The 21,405-nt window shown below is 43.6% G+C and overlaps 1 protein-coding gene across 2 annotated transcripts; it reads left to right on the top strand.

Moving 5' to 3' along the window:
• Window positions 1-605: 605 nt before the first annotated feature.
• LRRC8E (leucine rich repeat containing 8 VRAC subunit E) lies at window positions 606-20,083 on the top strand. Of its 2 annotated transcripts, none has more exons than XM_075272842.1 (3): window positions 606-688; window positions 14,678-14,832; window positions 17,107-20,083. In XM_075272842.1, exons 2-3 carry the CDS (start codon window positions 14,695-14,697, stop codon window positions 19,378-19,380), a joined length of 2,412 nt encoding a protein of 803 aa, XP_075128943.1. In that variant the 5' UTR covers window positions 606-688; window positions 14,678-14,694; the 3' UTR covers window positions 19,381-20,083. The 2 variants fall into 2 exon arrangements, with proteins under 2 accessions (XP_075128943.1, XP_075128944.1); XM_075272843.1 differs by lacking the exon at window positions 606-688 and adding an exon at window positions 14,474-14,510.
• The last annotated feature ends 1,322 nt before the right edge of the window (window positions 20,084-21,405 follow it).

Genomic DNA, 21,405 nt, shown 5'->3' on the forward strand with positions numbered 1-21,405 from the left:
TCAGAATTAGGGTTTTTTTTTTTCTGTGCCACGAGGAGAGGTCATTATTTATGCTGTAGGGCCATTATATTGTGGGGGTGACAATGAGGGGACACTATACTGTGGGGGTCACAGTGAAGGATCTATAATGAGGGGGACATTATACTGTGGAGTTCAAAATGAGGGGTCCATTATAGTGTGTTTCATAATGATGGGCACATTATACAGTGGGGGTCACAATAAGAGAGACATACAGTTTGGGGTCGCAATGAGGGAGACCTTATACTGTGGGGGTCGCAGTGAGGGGTCATACGGGGGGGACACAATGAGAGAGACATTATACTGTGGGGTCACAATCAGGGGGCCATTATATTGTGTTGGGGCCACTAGAGGGCATTATAGTGTGGGGGCACTGGCCGTCTCCCTCCCATGTGATGTGGCTGTAGTGTTAGGTTACATGTCAGTGCTGTGTACATGTCAGAGCTATGTATATGATGATAGACACTGCAGGCAGCACAGCGCTGAGCACACTTGTAGCTCCAGCCCCGCCCCACATGTGCTGCACTAGGTGTGGAGCAGGACCGGCCCCTCCCTCCTCCTCACACACTGCGCTCAGCCCGGAGCCGGGACAGTCCCCCCCTCCTCCAGCAGTGACATGGTCCTGGCCGGCAGGGGATGAGGCGCCGCTCTATCGGTGTACCCCGAACTGGTAAGTACTAATGTGGGGCCGGGGGGGGGGGGGAGTATCCAAAACTACTACGACTCCTCATGTACTAGAGAACCCCCTCATGTGTGCGGCTCATGGCGGTATGGCCACTGACCGATGTAACAGGAGACTGTGCTGTGTAGGTATATAGAGGAGAACTACAACTCCCAGCATATCACACTCATAGCTGTGCAGTACTGGTAGCAGGACGAGCAGGAGGCCAGTGCTATCTCCGGGTATATTAGTACTGGAGTGTAATTCTATAGACCGGCGGTACCGGACATGTAAGCGTGCATTCACACGGTGCAGCTAACTATCGGAAAACTATCTCTTCTGGTGCGGAAACTTTACAGGTGCGACATTAAGAAACTGCTCCATGTGAATGCTGCCTAATAGTATGAGAGGAGAAGCAGTAGTGACTGTAATGAGGCTATAGGGGCAGTAATGTGGTAATGATGGAGGAATAAACTAGTAGCAGCTGTATGATGTATATGTAGTAGTAATATAGTATATACCTAGCTGTCCCATAGTGTTAGTAATGGGGCAGGACGGTAATATAGTGTAGGTAGCAGTAGTATAATATTAGTTCTACAATGTAACATACATGTGATAGAACAGATCTGTAAGTAATACATATGTAGCAGTAGTATATTAGTTCTACAATGTAACATACATGTAATGGGACAGATCTGTAAGTAATACATATGTAGCAGTAGTATAATATTAGTTCTACAATGTAACATACATGTAATGGGACAGATCTGTAAGTAATACATATGTAGCAGTAGTATAATATTAGTTCTACAATGTAACATACATGTAATGGGACAGATCTGTAAGTAATACATATGTAGCAGTAGTATAATATTAGTTCTACAATGTAACATACATGTAATGGGACAGATCTGTAGTAATACATATGTAGCAGTATTATATAAGGGGTATTACTACACATATAATACTAGTTCTGTAGTAACATACATGTAATACATATGTAGCAGGTATGAAGGCGTAGTAATAGAGCAGAGACCGTGCGGTACATACTATACCTGCAGGTGTACAGGGCCCCACCACCTCTTTATTAGCATCCTCCTTATATAACCTGTAAAGTCCTGAGCTAGTACATACCACAGGGTTGCGTTCAGCCCATGTATTGGCCATATTTACAGTCTCGACCACTGCCTGGCTAAACTGATCTCAACATGTCCGTTCAAGCAAGCTGTGGTCAATACCTGGGCCATCTTGTTTCCCAGCCTCGGGCTCTGTTCACACTGACAAGGCTCACAAGTGATCTGTGACTAGGTAAAGCATGCTCTAATTTTTGACAGATCTCAAAACACAGCTCTGTTTTCCCGACCCAACTCTCCTATTGAAAGTCAGTAGTTCGATGATGTGCAAAACTGCAACGCCGATGCTGATTTGGCTGTGGAAAAAAAAACGGGGCAGAGAATCGGCACAGTGGTGTGATTATAGCCATAGATTTTCACAAGGTAGTCTCTCCATGATGAGCTATTGGAGAGTAAGGGGCCATACACTGTATCTGTACTGGGGTCCTCTGTCTGTGCCCATAGAGGCAAGCACTGGTGTGTGTGTGTGTGTGTGTGTGTGTGTATATACTGTATGTATGGATAAATATGTCATACAGCGCTGGTAATGTGGACTATATAGTAATCTAGCTGTAATGTCGTACAATTACTGACCTATAAAGTAGGAGACGCCTCCCAGTTTTCAGATGATGGAATGGGTGCTATAGACATAGAAATTGTCTACGCTGAGGGGGCCACACGGTGGCTCAGTGGTTAGCACTGCAGCCTTGCAGCGCTGGAGTCCTGGTGTTCAAATCCCACCAAGGGCATAAAACCATCTGCAAGGAGTGTATATATTCTCCCTGTGTTTGCATGGATTTCCATCCCATATTCCAAAAAAGACATACTGATAGGGAAAAATGTACATTGTGAGCTCTATGTGGGGCTCACAATCTACATTTAAAAAAAAAAAAAAGAAATTGTCTACGCCTCATTGCCCCAGATATACTGGCTGATATGTGACTCGAAAATTGGTCAAACTGCGCCTCAGGTTCATTTTTGGCACCCCACTCGCTACCTTGGCCACTATTTAGCACGTTACATGTCCATGTACACAAGTTTAGTAAATATGTTGCATTCCGTATTTTACGTATCCCTGCATTACTGCTTGTACCATACTCCAGAGCTGCGCTCACACTTCTGCACGCTGATACCTCCTGGTATTCCCTGCTTCTTCATAGGTCTGTACCGAAGTGAAGTCTTTACCCCTACTTTATAAAGAGCTCGGCTAAGCTTATGGGGGTTCTTTTTTTTACTATTTCCAATGACAACCAGCAGAATTGTGAATGCAGCTCTGGAGGGTAATACTGTTTGATCTTCATAATGCATAACGTAATTGAATTTACCATTAACCAGCAAATGTGGAATATTTATAAAGCAACATCACAAATGATGAAGAAAATTCTAAAATTTCAGAAATATTGCTCAGTCTGAGCAGTCAATGAACATCCATCGCTTGTCTAGTCCTAGTAACTTGATAAGCGGCTTTACTAGAAGTCTCTGTATGTGTTTCGATCAGGTTCACATGTTCCCGTGTTCCCCATGTTCCTATGTAAATATGCGACCTAAGAGTCCAAACAATCTGCCGACTTCCTGCAGACGTGTAAACACCACAACAGTGAACCGCACAAATCAGGACTAGACGGCAAATCTTACAGCGCGGCTTCTGTCCGTCGCCTGCCACACAAGTCTCATAGTATGTGGCCACAGTCAGTATGTGGCCTGTGACAAATTTGCGGCTGACCCTAATTTGTCATTGGAAATTGTCACTTTTTCCATAGGAAGGAACGGCGTCACACACCTTACTATTCATCACTACAGGTAGAAGAGGAAATTAAAACTGAAGTCCAGGACTGCTCCACCTTCATCTCAGTAGTTCTCGTTTTTTTTTGTTTTTTTATAATCTAAATGGATCTTTATAGTGGCACTGGCAGCCGCTCGATTCTTATAAAATACTCCAAAACCCCTACATGCACATAAATCATAAATTGGGGGGGAATTCTGGTAGCCACCACTAGAGGGAGCTCACTGTAAACTGCTATACATGGAGATAAATAAGGCAGTAAGCAGGGAGATCCTAAGCTCCCTCTAGTGGTGGCTGCAGGAAGTAAGATATAGATATATTTCTTTGTCTGCGCAGGGGATTTGGATCTCTGTATCGGAGTACATTTTATGACTCCTGACTACATGGGCTTTCAAGACAATAAGTACTGTCTAGTAAGACATGAAATGTGTCGTATCATACAAGTATAAGCTATAATAGCAAATGTGGTGTATGGAGTTTAAGATAATATCTTGCACCCTTTGGTCTTGTAAAGAGGGTTAGTAAATCAGTGGCATTCAAGGCGCCACTTGCTTATTATATATTACAAATTACGCACATGGCACAGGGTCTCGTAAATCGGTGTCCTTCCTTCTATTGCCAGCTAAGGTGGCAGGGGTGAGACAACAGAAACTGCACAGACGACTATTGAGTTGTACAGAAGCCTTGTGCCAGGTATGACGGGACTGAAAAGCCATCAGGACCTATTGGCAAATAACTTCATCCTTGTTATATTGCACAAGGGAGCGCTCACATATAGGGGCTATTGTTTCATTGTAGATCCCTTCACCGAGCAGCATGAAATATAATAAAATCTCTGGTAGACTGGAGGCAGAACAGAAGAGAATTATCTGACGGCCAGAGAGGCACACTCAGCAGGAAAGGGTTAATGGGTAAGTCTAATCCATTACACAGACAAACAAGGACTAGCCCCTATACTGATGACAGGCGCAGGTTCCTGCAGGCTATGCTACATGGTGCGTGCAGTAAGAGCTGACACAACGTGCTGGAACAGGCCGTGTATATGGCAGTGCAGTCACCACATGTAATGGATCACTGCAGGAGCGGAAACCTGCGTGTAAAGGGTTAAATAATGAACCGTTCTGCCGCTCTCTAATATACTTTGTGTCTCAGTTCCTCTCCATCTTTAAGATCTCTGCTTGCTTCTTACATCCAGAGTCTGCGATCACTGTACAGACCCAATCCTTCTTCTAAATGTGGGTTTGCTCCACTTTTATCCTGTGTAGACAATCCCCTAACTATAAGAGCTGGACTAGTGCTAATGTATATCCAGCAATGTCAGGACTGGGTGTAACTGTAGCAAACCCTCAGCAGTGACACACTATGTGTAAGGCTTTTGGACGTGAACAAGAAAGTTGAATGCAATCACAAGTCTTGAAAATGATGGAAGTAACAGACAAAGGAGACTTGGGTTTTTCGTGATGGCAGTGGGTTTGTGCAAACTAGTGATGGCATCATTTTATGGGCATTACTAGGGCTGATGCCAAGAAGCTTATTGGGTTCACACCTGTGATGGGTGTCCATTATTCAGGTCTTTCAGAAGGATGGAAAAAAGGACCACAAATACGGCGACCAGAGCCCGGGAGCCCTCGTTGGGTATAATGGGGTCCATCAAATGCCGGGTTTTTTTGTTTGTTTGTTTTTTTGTTACCGAAATTGAGGGACAAAAGAGTTAACTTCCAGGACTTTTTGTCCTGGCAGTATACAATGGATCTGCGTTGGGCAGACACCCAGATTTCTGCCATACCTGTGACCAGAAACCTTTTTATTTCCTAGATTTAATTTGCAAGAACAAACAAGAATTCTGCAGATTTTTATCTGACCACAGGGGGCGCTGTTTCCCTATGGGTATGTCTACATGGAGGAACAGGAGTAAATGCTTACTGTAGTTATGGCCTAACCAAGGGGAATGTGATCATAGCTGATGTGAACAGTCCTGCGTTATTTGGGAACTTAATGTCAGGGGTCACAGGATTTTGGCAAGGGAATTGGTTATGGTTAGAGCTTGTTCACATGGGGCAAGAGGGTGCTGATTTTGGCGCTGAATCCACGTCAGAATCCGCCCCCTCACAAATAAGGTCTATGTAGACCGCCAGATTACTTTTTTCCGTGAGCAGTATGTTCCCGCTCATGGAAAAAAGAAGTGAGCTGCCCTTTCTGATTCAGCCCTGGCGTCCGCCTCGCGCTAGTACCCTCCGGACTACGCCCATTCATTTGGGCCTACTCCGGAGCGGGAACCCGCGACAATTGTGGCAGGTGCATTTTGGCCCTATTCTGACACAGCTTCCCACGTCACAATCAGGACCAAAATATGCCATACCACGCCCTGTGTGAACTAGCCCCATAGAGGGACACATGCCACCATAAATAATGCTGCCATAGTGTATAGATACACAATGTATATGTATATATATACACAATGCTCTCAAAATAGCCAACACCTTACATTAGGCGATCGTCCAACTTCACCCTTGTTCTAGTATCCCAAGTAATGGCTGATATAAGAGGACAATGCATGTGTGATGCCATATAGATGATGGAAGTATAATGTTGCCAGACATGTAGGTGACATCCATATGTATCTCTCAAGGTCTATTAATGGACAACCACTGAAGATATTTGTAATGACAAGTGTAATGGTCACTGCAGAGAGTCTGATAGATCTGAGAAGAGAGAACAATACCTCAAACTCTTCACTCAATACAGTGACTAACCTCTCTATGTGGGAGGAGGGGAGTACTCACATATATGCTTTATCAGTCACTGTTCATACACTGCTTTGTGTGCTTGGAGATTCAGCGGCCACTTTGGCGCTGCCGATAATCAGGTTATGTGGTTTATTGTAAGAAACAAGACTCCGGGAGAGAATGTACATAAGTCACAAGGTGCTGTGAGTACATATTATCTGTATAATAAGGTTACATATATATTGATAGCATTTAGCAAGCACACCCGCTCGTTCACAGGAGATGATGTCATCACTGCTGCAATGACATCATAGCTGCTAAAGGAGTATTGTGAGCCTATAACAACTCGCATGAGTGAGCTGCCTGTTTTCCTATACCATTGGGAGTTATGGCGGCACCATGCACACAGTGGTGTATCCTAATGTATTAAGGAAGTATTCTCCCCTCGAGGCAATGCTGCTCACAAATGTGATGTATAGATTGTCATTTCTTACACTAGTCTTTAGGTGGGGGCCCCACCATGGGGCTTTAGCCTTAGGCCGGGGCCCCACGGGATGTAAACATGGTGATTTACAATGCAAGCAAAGGGGATGGGATTCATATGAATCCCATGCCCACTTTGCGGAAAAAAACGCAGCATGGACACGCTGCAATTTGCAAAGCCGTTGCGGCTTTGCAAATCGCAGCATGTCAATTATATCTACGGAAACGCCGTCGGCTTTCCCGTAGATATAATGGGAAGAGAAAGTCCGCAGAGGAAAACTCCGTGAACTTTCTCTTAAAAGCGCTGTGGAAAGAACCTCAATGTGATCACGCAGCGGTTCTTTCCGCAGCACTTTATAAGGCTAAGGCCCCACGGGCCGTAATCGCAGCACTAGAGGTTTTCTGGCCCCAAATTGAATTTTCATACTGTCGGCCTATCCATTACAAAACCTAGTATACCAGTTAGTGACTCTGGGCCATACTTGTAGGGACACCTTGTACTGCAGAGGCTCCACATAATGGGCAAAAAACCTGGATCTAGTTTTATGTGCAGTTACTAAGGTTTGGGCACTCCTTTATCTATCCGTAGCTTCACCCTTATGGCCATTTTCTGTCTGGTGTTTATTCCACATTCATGGATTGAACACAGCGGAGCTAAACTTAGTAGGATAGTTCAGACCAGTAAATGCTGCTGATATGCGGAGGTTTTTTTTCCCTTACCTGGTCCTGTGTGAACTTACCCTAAGAGCCCTCCTTGGTTCCTCTAGTTTATAACATGCTGCAGGACCACCTTAGGCCACTTTTATGGAAGGGTAACATGGGCCCATTTCTGTGTCTTTGGCAATTCCCATCCCCCCACCATGGGTCTAATGACTAGTTGGTTCCCTATGATGCTGTTGACTTATTAAGCAGTCAGGGCAGTGTTTTGGTCGGTGTAGTACTGGCATAAATGTATATTCTGCACTATAATTTCGGATACTAGTGGGGCTCCCAGCTCTGGGTTGATACTATTGTGTCTCTGTGACATTGTACTATATGCTTGGAACAAAGGAAACAAAAATAACCAGCATAAAGCAAACACACGGTCAGCCTGCGAGGCATTCAGCAACACCTACAACAAACAGGAAAACCTAATCCAGTCCTTGTCCTTCTCTCCTCTAGGGTTGACTGACACTAGGTTCACACTTGTGTTACATCTCCATTGCTCGGGTCTGTCGGGGGGATCTATTAACTAGAATGGGGTCCATCATTTCTAGACTGAAAATGGCAGAGGAAAAAGTTCTCTGTGCAGGACTCTGTGATGGATAATACGGGGTGACACTGTTGTATCCTCGGACTGCAGGGCAGCTTGAACTTGTTTGGATGTTAGTCGAGGTTCTTTATCCACCATCCGCACAATCTTGCGTTGAAATCTCTCGTCAATTTTTCTTTTCCGTCCACATCTAGGGAGGTTAGCCACAGTGCCATGGGCTTTACACTTCTTGATGACACTGCACACGGTAGACACAGGAACATTCAGGTCTTTGGAGATGGACTTGTAGCCTTGAGGTTGTTCATGCTTCCTCACAATTTTGCTTCTCAAGTCCTCAGACAGTTCTTTGGTCTTCTTTCTTTTCTCCATGCTCAATGTGGTACACACAAGGGCACAGGACAGAGGTTGAGTCAACTTTAATCCATTTCAACTGGCTGCAAGTGTGATTTAGTTATTGCCACCACCTGTTAGGTGCCTCAGGTAAGTAACAGGTGCTGTTAATTACACAAATTAGAGAAGCATTGCATGATTTTTCAAACAGTGCCAATACTTTTGTCCACCCCCTTTTTATGTTTGGTGTGGAATTATATCCAATTTAGCTTTTTGACAATTTTTTTTGTGGTTTTCCATTGACAAATTAAATGAAGATAATAATACCAAAGAATTTGTGCTTGCAATCATTTTCTGGAAGAACATGAGTATTATCTGACAGAATTGCAGGGGTGCCAATACTTTTGGCCAACACTGTAGGAATTGTGATATTTGATGGGGCAGTATGTCTCTTGTAATGGCCACCTGTACCGTCTTCCTGCTCCTCTATGATCCACTTACTGCTGAATACAATTTGCCTTAGACAAATCTACAAAAATTTGCACCAAGGAAAAGCAAAAGTGACACTTGGAGTAGTGACCTCAGACTCTGGTTGTATGTATTTTATATTTTATTTTGTTCTAAGGTCCCAACTCAGGACCATTATGTAGTTTGGCAAATCTGGATTCACTTGCACAGGTTTATGGCAGGCTGAGTAACACTAAGCATCCAGAATACACAGACTGGGGAGAATTCTGAGAAGGGTTAAAGATTTTTCTATAAAACGACTCGGAAAATGGAGCCAGATGTGGTTTCTGGTCTGTACTTAACAGTTCTGAATGCTGTTGTGTTCCTGTCCGTAATAGTCTGAAAGCGGGCATTGTCTCTTTAAATGCCAGACCTATTAAAGTTCTCAGGTTACACGAAAGCCTTCCAGCAAGTCTCAGCCCAACCTACATGCAGAGCAGGAGGAGAATCGTATAGGAAAAGTATAGATCAGAACACCATAGCGTGTCCTATTACTTCCTAGGACAGGACCAGGCTCAGAACATATCCTGAACATATCTGCCGCCAGGACTGAGATGTCCGAGAATTACATCGCTCAGTATATTAGTCAGCACACTGTATAATGTGGTAAGTATAATGGTCAGGCCATGTTGGGAGGTGTAGTGATCTATGTATATAGTATAATAGTATTGTATTATGGACATGTCCAGTGGTCGGCCATGTTGGGAGGTGTAGTGATCTATGTATATAGTATATTAGTATTGTATTATGGACATGTCCAGTGGTCGGCCATGTAGGGAGGTGTAGTGATCTATGTATATAGTATATTAGTATTGTATTATGGCCATGTCCAGTGGTCGGCCATGTTGGGAGGTGTAGTGATCTATATATATAGTATAATAGTATTGTATTATGGCCATGTCCAGTGGTCGGCCATGTTGGGAAGTGTAGTGATCTATGTATATAGTATAATAGTATTGTATTATGGCCATGTCCAGTGGTCGGCCATGTTGGGAGGTGTAGTGATCTATGTATATAGTATAATAGTATTGTATTATGGCCATGTGCAGTGGTCGGCCATGTTGGGAGGTGTAGTGATCTATGTATATAGTATAATAGTATTGTATTATGGCCATGTCCAGTGGTCGGCCATGTAGGGAGGTGTAGTGATCTATGTATATAGTATAATAGTATTGTATTATGGCCATGTCCAGTGGTCGGCCATGTTGGGAGGTGTAGTGATCTAGGTATATAGTATAATAGTATTGTATTATGGCCATGTGCAGTGGTCGGCCATGTTGGGAGGTGTAGCGATCTATGTATATAGTATAATAGTATTGTATTATGGCCATGTCCAGTGGTCGGCCATGTTGGGAGGTGTAGTGATCTATGTATATAGTATAATAGTATTGTATTATGGCCATGTGCAGTGGTCGGCCATGTTGGGAGGTGTAGCGATCTATGTATATAGTATAATAGTATTGTATTATGGCCATGTCCAGTGGTCGGCCATGTTGGGAGGTGTAGTGATCTATGTATATAGTGTAATAGTATTGTATTATGGCCATGTCCAGTGGTCGGCCATGTTGAGAAGTGTACTGATCTATGTACCGTATATTGTATAATAGAATAGTATTATGGTCATGTTGGGAGGTGTAGTGATCTATGTACGGTATATTGTATAATAGAATAGTATTATGGTCATGTTGGGAGGTTTGCATACAGATGGACTATTCCCAAGCCATCAACAGTCCATGTACTTGAGATGTTCCTTCTACTTGAATAAGATGTTTCCTCTGCATTCTGCGGTTGGCTTTTGCAGGGCGGTACTATTATAGAATATATATGGCACATGTCAGAGGAACAGCTGTCTAGGAAGTAGTAATGTTACCCCCTGGAATGTCTCATCACTATGTGGAGTGGTTTTGATGGTCAAGTATAATTGAGCTCGGCAGAGATTTACGGAGTAGAATTTTTAGGCGAACCTTATCTGCAAACCATAAAATGTGCTCACGAAAGCTCGACAGTCCTATTAAAACGTTAACCTAAACAGCAACTAGGGGAATATGCAGCGCCACCACAGGAGACATGAAGAATTTCAATCATCATTGAAATGAGGGGCCTGTCTGGTTAATGAAGGGACGTGATGGGCCTTCTGAGTAAAGTGGTCTTCATAGTTTTCACTTTGGCTAATGGAGATATGAGTGTGTGGTCCATAATATGGAAATGGGTATTCTGAACCTCCTTAATTCTGAGGAACGTGGTAGTAGGTAGATACAGGGTATCTGTTATGTATATAAATAGTGGACTCTGTATATTAGGGTCTAGTACTGGGGAAGTTCAATGTATCAGGCAGTAATAGATGGTGTTCTGGCCTCTGTCGTCTTTGGGGATGTGCCTGACCTCTGGCAGTGACTAGTCAATAGGAAGCCCTCAGAGATGTTGTCAGGAGGTGAATAGATCTCGGTCACGTATTCCCTTCTTGTCTTCCCGTCAGCATCATTTGCTAATTGAATAAGGAAGTCTTATACCATATAAGAGCCGGTAACTGTAGACTGGTAACACTGATATATGGTCCAGGTCTTCGCAATCGCTGTATGTTCTGCTTTGTAATTCCTTGAAATGACCTGGGCTTTATGTATATTATTATTAGATAATCCATACAGTACGATCCTGAATGTACGCCGTGTAATATATACCTTGTAGTTCTCTAGACCTTGCCACGCATACGTTAATCTGTACAATTCCTATAGTTGGCCATAGGCGTATACATGTTGACCACCATCACAAATTTACTTCAGAGCTATAAACAAATTTTCGGGGGTCTTGTAGAGAAGTGGCTAAGATCTGCTTTTTGGGGTGACAAGAATCTCTCTTAATGGACCATTCCTGACTGGTTTTGCTTTACCTTACTGGCGCTGCTGTGATGGGAACATTAATGGTTTGCTCCATGATCATTTTGTGAAAAATCGGTGTAGAATTTGGAACGGTGTTCTCCTCTTTAGGTTATGCCATCACTATACGATTGTGAGAGTCCGACCTCTTGGGACCTTCACTGATGCTGAAATTGAAGGAGACCTCACCAATCGATGATATAACATGTCAACTGGAACTCGGATGCGTTCACCCTGCAGAAAGGCGTATAGAAACTGAAGTGATCATTCATCCCCTATACACTGTCGTTGCAGGGCTATGGAGTCTGAGTAAAGACCAATACTGGAAGCGTTTGAGAAAAGTTAGACGTTGGCTTTAAAATAAAGCAATGAATTATTTTTAATTATTAGATGTCTAACGTTCGTAGGCTTTACTTCTTCTCACTGACATTTATGGAGGAATATGGAAACATAGGAGGTGAATTATCTTCCTATATGGGGCCACTCTGAGTTGGCTATAGAAATGTTAACGTTTTTGTTGCCAGTTTGATGCCTACGGTGAATGGCGGACCGTTGTACGACATCTGCAAGCGATGGGAATGTGAATTGAACAAGTTGGATCTGATCCACACAATGTGCCTGGGGTCCTGTAGCCCAGTCTCACCCTAGAATAACACACCATGTCTATGGGCAGGTTTAATAATAAGGATGTTTCGTGTGTCTACTTGCCCGCTTTGTGAAGTCAATCCCTTCATGGCGTTCTCCCACTTCTGGCCTCTGAGCCATGACAGACACAACAAGGAGGAGACCTGAAGGACTGCAGAAAAAGCAGATTCTAATAAAACATGGCCATTAAATCAGAATTAGTGAAGCGTCTGCAAGAAAGCAGGGAGTCAACCTGGAGGAGCTTGGCTACACATAGCAATGTGACCCATTAATCCGGTCCATGTGACGTTCTCACTGCCTCGGTGACCTTTACACAACTAATAGAGAAATATGACAAATTAATCTAATAGGACCAACTAAAGATTGTACCATTGGGTCCCCGGGCCGAGACGGGATGTCTATGCTTTTGCCTCCTGGCACATCCTCTACTAAGCAACTTAAGGACTCCAAGAACTACTTTATAGATGTGTATGTGTAACGTAAGGGGAATGGCCTGTAGTCTACTCAAGGTCTGAAGACCAAGGAACCCTGGAGGATAAGAAGCTCATCTTTCCTTGTTCTGGTGGAGCACTGCTCCCCCCCAGTCTAGTCTGGCTAGAAGAACGCTAATCCTTGGCCGCTGCTCCAAGTTTTAGTAAAGAAATGCATCAGAAGAATGTTAATCCTCCATTATCCTTGATCGTGAGGGAGAAAGATTCTTTGCCAAGACAGGATCAAGAGAGAGTAATATTAATAAGGAACAAAGTTCCCGATACTTCACCTTTAGGAATAACTTCTATGAGGACATTGCTGTTGGACAGACAGTAGGGGGCGCTGTCATGAAGTGGTGCAGATAGGGGAGACTTGTTGCTCCTTCATAAAGTGCCGTCAAAAGTTACCAACTCCACCTTCAAAATAAAAAGATTAATTTTAATATTATTATTCTATGATTAAGTAGATGAAGGAGTCCGATTTGGGCTGAGACATAATAGAGGCGTTTGAGTCCATGCTTTGGCCTACCAACTCCACAGCCCTGATACCCCCAAAATGAAATCAGACAACCAGTTGTGAGTTAGACATGGTGTGCATTGTAGATGGGATATATATATATATAGTGTGTATATATATATATATATATATATATATATATATATATATATATATATATATATATATATATATATAACACACACACACACACACACATCCATGCCCGGATAAAGAGGCATAGGGAGGGGTTTGGGGGCATTGGCTTGCAACCCAGTGAAATCAATCCCTTTTATTGATGCTGCAAATGGCCAACTAACTTTGGGGTCCTGCTGAAGACCCCTCCGATAACCAAAGGAGCCCTAAACAAGGAGTTATCTTAACCTTATTCATTGTGCTACACGGAGAATACCTAGCTGTTAGAAGTGCGGGTAGATTTGCTACTTCTTTTTGGTCATGCCTCACGTCCTCCTTTCTGAGATGTCTCTTTCCCCTTCGTGTGCCTCAGGATAACAATGGAGGCCATCTGGGCCCTGGAACAAGTTTTACGATTTCCTTCGTTTCAGAAAAACCTTAATTGTAAAACCAAATCTAAGCTTTGTGGCACATGTGTGTGTCATGGGGCCTTTAAGCAAGGCAATCCATGGTATACAGCATATACAGTATGTCACAGAGTGCCCAGGAGCTAGGAGAAGGCTGTATATACTTATGGCTCCTGTTATAGGATACTGTAATAGACTCTTTCCCAACAGATCTTAATGGACACTATTATCATTGGGTGTTTTTGCAGTCAATGGGTTAAAAGCATCAATGGCGGCTGTGAAGTGAATGTCACTTTTAGATCCAGAATTTGTGCAGTAGTGTGTATGTGTACTATATAGTGTGTGTGGTTATGGGCAATGTATATGGTTAGAATATATATATATATAGGAATAGAATCGTCAGGGTCACAATGTTATTGTAGCAGCCTATTACCATTCACCCTTCCCGTGCTGGAGGTTCTTAAACCTATGCATGTAATGGGTGGAGGAGTCTGTGGGTGACTGATAAGGACGAGGTCTGAACATACAGATAACATATAAACTGCGGGAACACCAGAACATTTGTGTGCTGTGCACGGTCATACGTAAGATTGTGGGTCACTTGTATGACTGGTATGGACTGTCGGGGTAGGGGGATTGTGGGGTTACTATGGACTGTCGGGGTAGGGGGATTGTGGGGTTACTATGGACTGTCGGGGTAGGGGGATTGTGGGGTTACTGTGCACAGTGTAGTATATATAATATATAATAATCTATAATATTCTCCTTCTTCTCCTCAGTCTGAGTTTCAGTCACCATGATTCCCGTGGCCGAGTTCAAGCAGTTCACAGAGCAGCAGCCGGCCTTCAAGGTGCTGAAGCCCTGGTGGGATGTCCTGGCTGAGTACATCACCATTGCCATGCTCATGATTGGGGTCTTTGGGTGCACCCTGCAGGTAGGTGACCTACTAATATTCTCACTTCAATAGGGTTTATTTTCCTTCTTTTCCTCCCGCAGCCATGTACATTTGTATGTTCTATATCACACCGCAGCTGCTGCAGAACTTCTTTAAGAGACGCTTTGCCAATAGCTGTGTACTGACAATTTATACAGTACTGTGCAAAATGGTTTTTAGGCAGAAGTGGATAAAATGCTGCATGGTAAGGATGCTGTCAGTTTATTTGTGTCAATTAACAAATAGAAGCGAATGAAGAAAAGTGAAATGTAAATCCCATCAATATTTGGTGTGACCTTTGACCTTTACTTTCCATTACTACTTCTCGGTATTTGCAGACAGTTTTTGAAGGATCGCAGCAGGGACATTGTTCCCACCATCTTTCTTCTGTGGATGTCGGCTTGCTCCAATCCTTCTGTCTCCTCATGTAATCCCAGACAGACTGGATGATGGTGAGATCAGGGCTCTGCGGAGGCCGTACCATCACTTCCACATCAAAGATCACATGGGATTAGATTTCTCTTTCTTCATTCACTTAATTATATTAATTGAAAAAACCAGTAACCTTTCGTTTTTCACTTTAGTATTCCTTCATGTCTGCCTAAAACTTTTGCACAGCGCTGTATATGATAATTATACAAGTATGCCAGTATTATATAACAGCAGTCACCGGACAGGCTTCTCTCCATTGTTCACACCCATACATTGACTTGATACTGCTGAGTTGGTGTCGGCTCCCTGTGTCTGGCCTCAGGAGTGCTGAACAGGAGGCCTAAGACTATTGCACCATATATACAGATCCCCTCTGTCAGCCCTCTCCACTGTTCAACAAGGGGACATTTGCTGCTTGACTCTTTTTAGGACAGACCATTGGGCATATATGTAATGTAATAGGGCCCTGCCCTGATGAGATTCCCTTTATAAAGTGAATGTTCACTGTATGACCATGTTATACTTGTGTTAGGTTTTGCCTAGGTCTAAAATCCAATATGTTATAGGTTAGATCTCGTATCCCGTGCTGATTACTTTTATATGTTATTTTTATATCGATCTGAGCTCAGTTTTTGTGATAGTGTCATATCTCCTTTCATTGAGTTTAATAAGTTTTGCCTGCCAGCAGCCACCACTAGGGGGAGTGTATGAGTTCAATTCATATTTTTTTAAAGGGGTTTGTCTGAGTACATAATTTTTTAATAACGCTTGCCCTGCTGTTATAAAGGACATACTTTGGACTATGATGGTGAACTCCACGTCCTTTCAGATAGTGATATCATGGTCATCTTGCAGCTCAGTCTCAATCAAATGAAAGGGCTGAGCTGCAATACCAGCTACAGCCACTATACAATGTATGGCGCTGTTCTTTGTAACTAGCAAAGAGGCCACAGTGATCAATACCATGGACCTGGATAACCCCTTTAAGTCCCTCATATATACTTTAGTCTTCATTTTGACCATCCCAGCTCGCCCACGTTCACAGTTGTCTGCTAGAATTAGTTTCATGCAGCATTTCCGGCCAAAGCAGTTTTTGTGGGTTTTTAATAAAATTGCCTCGATTACTTACCCCTCCCCATTATACCTCCCTCTGGCCAGTGTAGTGACTGATGCCACCATTTTATGCTCTGGAGTTAGAACGTGATACAGTTTACCTGCGTATAGAGAAGCTACGCCAGGAAGATGGCGGCCTCCTCCATCAGGTCCGTACAGACCACGGCTCTGGGCTCGTTCCCCATGGAGGTCATCTATATTGGGGCAAGATATTCCTAATTGTATGCACTAAGCTCCCCCTAGTGGTGGCTGCAGGGGTTTCACTTTACATGTGCAGGGATTTGAAGCTCTCTATAAAACATATGAAGCAAATCGCATCCTATTCAGGGCGCTTCGCCTGCTCAACCAAAAATATTTGCCATGGAGTCTGAAGCCTGGTTTTGTATGTAGTATGGAGGTTAAGCATCAGTATTTAATGTCTGTGGCATCTATGGAAGATGGCAATCTATAGTTTCCGCACAGTTAATCCTTACGGATACAGCTTTGTCAGAGACTCCATTAATGGCCTTGTAAATATGGCGGCGTCTCCACTTTATGCTGCATTATGAATATTTCACATTGATCTTCCTTCATGTGTCAGCCTATGTGTATTCTTCATCTCCTAGGCATTAACCTTTGCACTCTTCCCAGTTATTCCTTTCCATTCCTCCATATCCTTTCCTCTTTTTTCCTTAATCCGTGTTATCGGACAATCCTTCTGACTCCATGTGGTTTTCTGTTCCTCCACAGATCACTCAGGATAAGATCATCTGTCTGCCTAACCATATCTCCGCTGACTATGTTTCCCAAATCAACTGCAAAGAGTACACCCAAAGCTCGCAAGCCACCAACGCTAGTGAGGAAGAGTCCGCCCCGACTCCATCCCCAACGTCTGGCGCCCCTCGTGAGATGAGCGGCCTACGTAATAACTTGGACCTACAGCAATACAGCTTCATTAACCAAATGTGCTACGAAACGGCGTTACACTGGTATGCAAAGTACTTCCCCTACCTTGTGGTCATCCACACTCTCATCTTCATCATTTGTGGAAACTTCTGGTTCAAGTTTCCTGGCACAAGCTCCAAAATTGAACACTTCATCTCCATCTTGGGCAAGTGTTTTGATTCTCCATGGACAACTCGAGCGCTCTCTGAGGTCTCTGGAGAGACCACTCAGGAGAAGGAGAAGACTATAGAAAGAGACCTATCGAAGCCCAACATGGATGAAACGAGCCCAGCAACGGCTGATCTTCCAGTGCCGGAGAAAATCGTGGCAGACACTCCCGCAGCAAGCGTCTTGGACAAAAAAGAAGGTGAACAAGCCAAGGCCTTATTTGAGAAAGTCAAGAAATTCCGGCACCATGTGGAGGAAGGGGATATTCTATATTCCATGTACATGCGACAAACCATATTGAAATTCTGCAAATTTGTTCTGATAACTGTATACAATGCTGCCTTGGTGGGCCAAATCCACTTTATAGTTCCATGTATGGTGCATACAGAAGACATGACTGGATATAACAGTTTTTGCTGCAACCATACTAAAGCCCACCTCTTCTCCAAGTTGGCCATCAGCTACATATGTTTTTTGGGAGTCTATGGTCTGACCTGTTTCTATACACTCTATTGGCTCTTTCGTCGTCCCTTGAAGGAGTATTCCTTTCGATCTGTCCGAGAAGAAACCGGGATTGGGGATATCCCCGATGTGAAAAATGACTTTGCCTTTGTCCTTCATTTGGTGGATCAATATGATTCTCTGTACTCTAAAAGATTTGCCGTCTTTCTGTCAGAGGTTAGTGAAAGTCGTCTAAGGCAGCTGAATCTCAACCATGAATGGCCGGCAGATAAACTAAGGCAGAAACTTCAGCAAACTCCAGAAGGCCGACTGGAACTTCATCTCTTCAAGCTGCCTGGGTTGCCGGATACAGTATTCGAAGTGACTGAGACTGAATCCCTTAAACTAGAACTTCTCAGTGAAGCCCACATTCCTCCACTGGTGTCCAAATTGGTCAGGTTAGAAGAGTTGTCTTTGTTTAACTGCCCGGCTAAAATCCAACATGCTTCTTTGTCTTACCTCCGGGACCATCTTAAAGTTCTTCAGGTTAAGTTTGATGATGTAAAAGAGTTGCCACTCTGGATTTTTAGTCTTCGGGCCCTTGAGGAGCTCCACCTGTTTGGCCTCCTGTCCCAAGATGCGTCAAAAAATGCTACGCTAGAAAGCTTGAGGGAGCTAAAAGCGCTCAAGGTGTTGATGCTGAAGAGCAATCTTTCCAAAGTGCCTCAGACGGTTGCCGACGTAGCGAGCCATTTGCAGAAACTCACTATACAGAATGATGGCACCAAACTTCTTACTCTTAATGCCTTAAAGAGGCTCTCCTTGCTAAAAGAACTGGAGCTGATTCGTTGCGATCTAGAGAGGATTCCTCATGCAGTCTTCAGCCTGAACAATCTTCAGGTGTTGGACTTAAAGGAGAACAGCTTGCACACCATAGAAGAAATCATAAGTTTGCAGCACTGCCGGAAACTAAGCGTCCTACGATTGTGGCACAACCAAATTGCCTACATTCCTGAACACATTCGCAAACTGAAGAGTCTTGAAGAGCTGAGCTTAAATCGGAACAAAATCCTTGTATTGCCACCTCAACTTTTCTTGTGTACTAAACTCCGCCACCTTGACCTCTCCCATAATGAAATCCGAGAGCTTCCCCCAGAAGTAGGCGTCCTACAGCTCTTGCAGTTCTTCGCCGTGACTGGAAATTTCATAGAGGAACTACCCAATGAGCTATTTTTCTGCCAAAGACTTAAGACTTTGAAGTTGGGACAGAATAAACTTTCGAGTCTATCACCCAAAATTGGGTCCCTTACCTCCTTAGTAAAACTGGAATTAAAAGGGAACAGGATCGATGTCTTGCCTCCAGAACTTGGGTCATGTACTAGTCTGAAAAAGTCTGGTTTCTCGGTGGAGCATGCTCTACTGGAGACCCTACCGCTGGATGTGAGGGAGAGGCTAAGTGAGGAGTCCTAGAGGGTTGGATATTGGAACGTCCATGATCTATAGTCAGATGTCTATTTTGATAACCTCTCCCAATCCCCAAAATAAAAACAATTGAGGTAAGAGGTGAAGAACAAGAAGAAACCGCACGATACGGGGATCTAATAATTTTCTATAAGAGAGTTCTTTCACTAAATAACGCCTGTCCTTCATCTTTCTTCTGTTACTCGGCATGCGTTACGTCTTCCTTACCTCAATACTTGCCTTATTAAGAGTTCTCATTCTTCAGAAGGCCTTAAGACCAAGTAGTCGTAGCTCAGGAATATGCTTTTATCATGGTTCACCTACCGAGTGTAGCCATATAGAGGAGAGTGGCCGGTCGGTGAGGCTATAGACATCTGTATATATGGATTTACTTACAACTAGACCTATTTAAAGAGGTTCTCCAGGATTAGATGGCCTAGCCTTGGGATGTTTGATTCCTGGGATTGTTAGATTTAGCTGCCCTCCAGGACAAGTCGCTGATCTGTGAAGGTCCCAGGGACAGATTCTTATGAGGTTTAGGCCATAGTTTAAAGGGACACTCCTGGAAAGCTGATGTTCTATTATGCCTGGTGCATAGTTTGTCTCTTCAGATTTCCTACGGTGTTCCTTTAAGTCTTGGAGAGGTCCTTCAGAGGACATGGGGCATTACAATGGTTTCTATTTTCTAAAATGACCAGAATATGACCCAGGATGGTGTAGCTGTGCATTTTTTTTATTATTATTATTTAAAATAAACATTTCAATATATCCTTGTGTCGCTTCTCTTCATCAGTCAGGTCCATCCATTTCACACCGCTGTAGTGCAAGGACAATATCGGTGTATGGAGATGGGTGCCATTTATAGGGTGCCAAAATGGTTTCTGTAGGTCTGATATGGATCGAGACTGCTGAGAAATATTTGAGATGTTCAAGGGGTTTTCCAGGCAAACTAGGACTGCTGAGGAACTGGGCTAACATAAAATAGTGGTCTCTCCTATGCCAGTCTTCTGTTGTGGCGTCAAGTCCCCTATTCCTATTTGTCCCTGCACTGGCTGGGCCATCAATGAAGAAGCGTAGGTGACCAATAACTGGCCGCAGTTGGGTACCCATGATGTCAGTGTTTGGTTGGGGCAGTGACCTGTGCCTGACCAGGGCGAGCATGGAATGGAATGGGAGACGTAACACCAGAATGTAGTATTACATTATGTCGGGAGGATACTAGCGGTTGTTAGAGATTATATTTTTATTTGATTTAAAATATGTGAACTAAATATGTGTCATGGTGCATGACACAGGGATTCAGAGGCCGCTAGAGGGACTTTTTGACTTGCACTGCCCCCTATGATCTCGTGCTGGCTATAGCACCGTGCATTAGTATTATCCTGTGTTTAACAGATTTAATGGCCGCTAGCCGTAGCTCTTCATGTAGCTGAGAGCCGGGCTTCTGCTGTAATGGCCGTGGATGGTGAGAACACTACTCATGACTGTTTAGCTTCTTAGATGGAAAGGATATATATAGAAAAACCGGGAACTGGCAGAGCGCTAAAGGCAGCAAAATCCGTAATAGACTTGAAAAATAAAAATGACGACATGCAAGATTAAGATGAATTGGTTCTGTTTTATTGCTCCAAGGACATGAACAACAGCTTAAAACGGCTACCCGTTTCGACACCGGGCGGGTGTCTTCTTCAGGCCACTAAAATATACAGTATTTATACAATATTTTAGTGGCCTGAAGAAGACACCCGCCCGGTGTCGAAACGCGTAGCTGTTTTAAGCTGTTTTTCATGTCCTTGGAGCAATAAAACAGAACCAATCTATTACGGATTTTGCTGCCTTTAGCACTCTGCCAGTTCCCGGTTTTTCTATATATCCTTTCCATTTTTTCACCACCCACTGTGTGGGATGGTGTCCAGTAAGAGCTGCAATTGGCCTGGTGGGCAATTGGCCCGGTGGGCTCCTGACTGGAGTCTACTATTTCCACCAGACGGGCGCCAGGTCACCCTTTTTAAACTTCTCTTAGCTTCTTAGATG

This window comes from Leptodactylus fuscus, chromosome 5 (assembly GCF_031893055.1).
Source record: "Leptodactylus fuscus isolate aLepFus1 chromosome 5, aLepFus1.hap2, whole genome shotgun sequence".
NCBI classification, from domain to species: domain Eukaryota; kingdom Metazoa; phylum Chordata; class Amphibia; order Anura; family Leptodactylidae; genus Leptodactylus; species Leptodactylus fuscus.

What these genes read in the sequence shown, in the direction of transcription:
- LRRC8E (XM_075272842.1), top strand. Translation starts at nt 14,695, where the DNA reads ATGATTCCCGTGGCCGAGTTCAAGCAGTTCACAGAGCAGCAGCCGGCC. An exon ending in TCTTTGGGTGCACCCTGCAG is followed by an intron (nt 14,833 to 17,106) that starts GTAGGTGACCTA and finishes GTTCCTCCACAG; the next exon opens with ATCACTCAGGATAAGATCAT.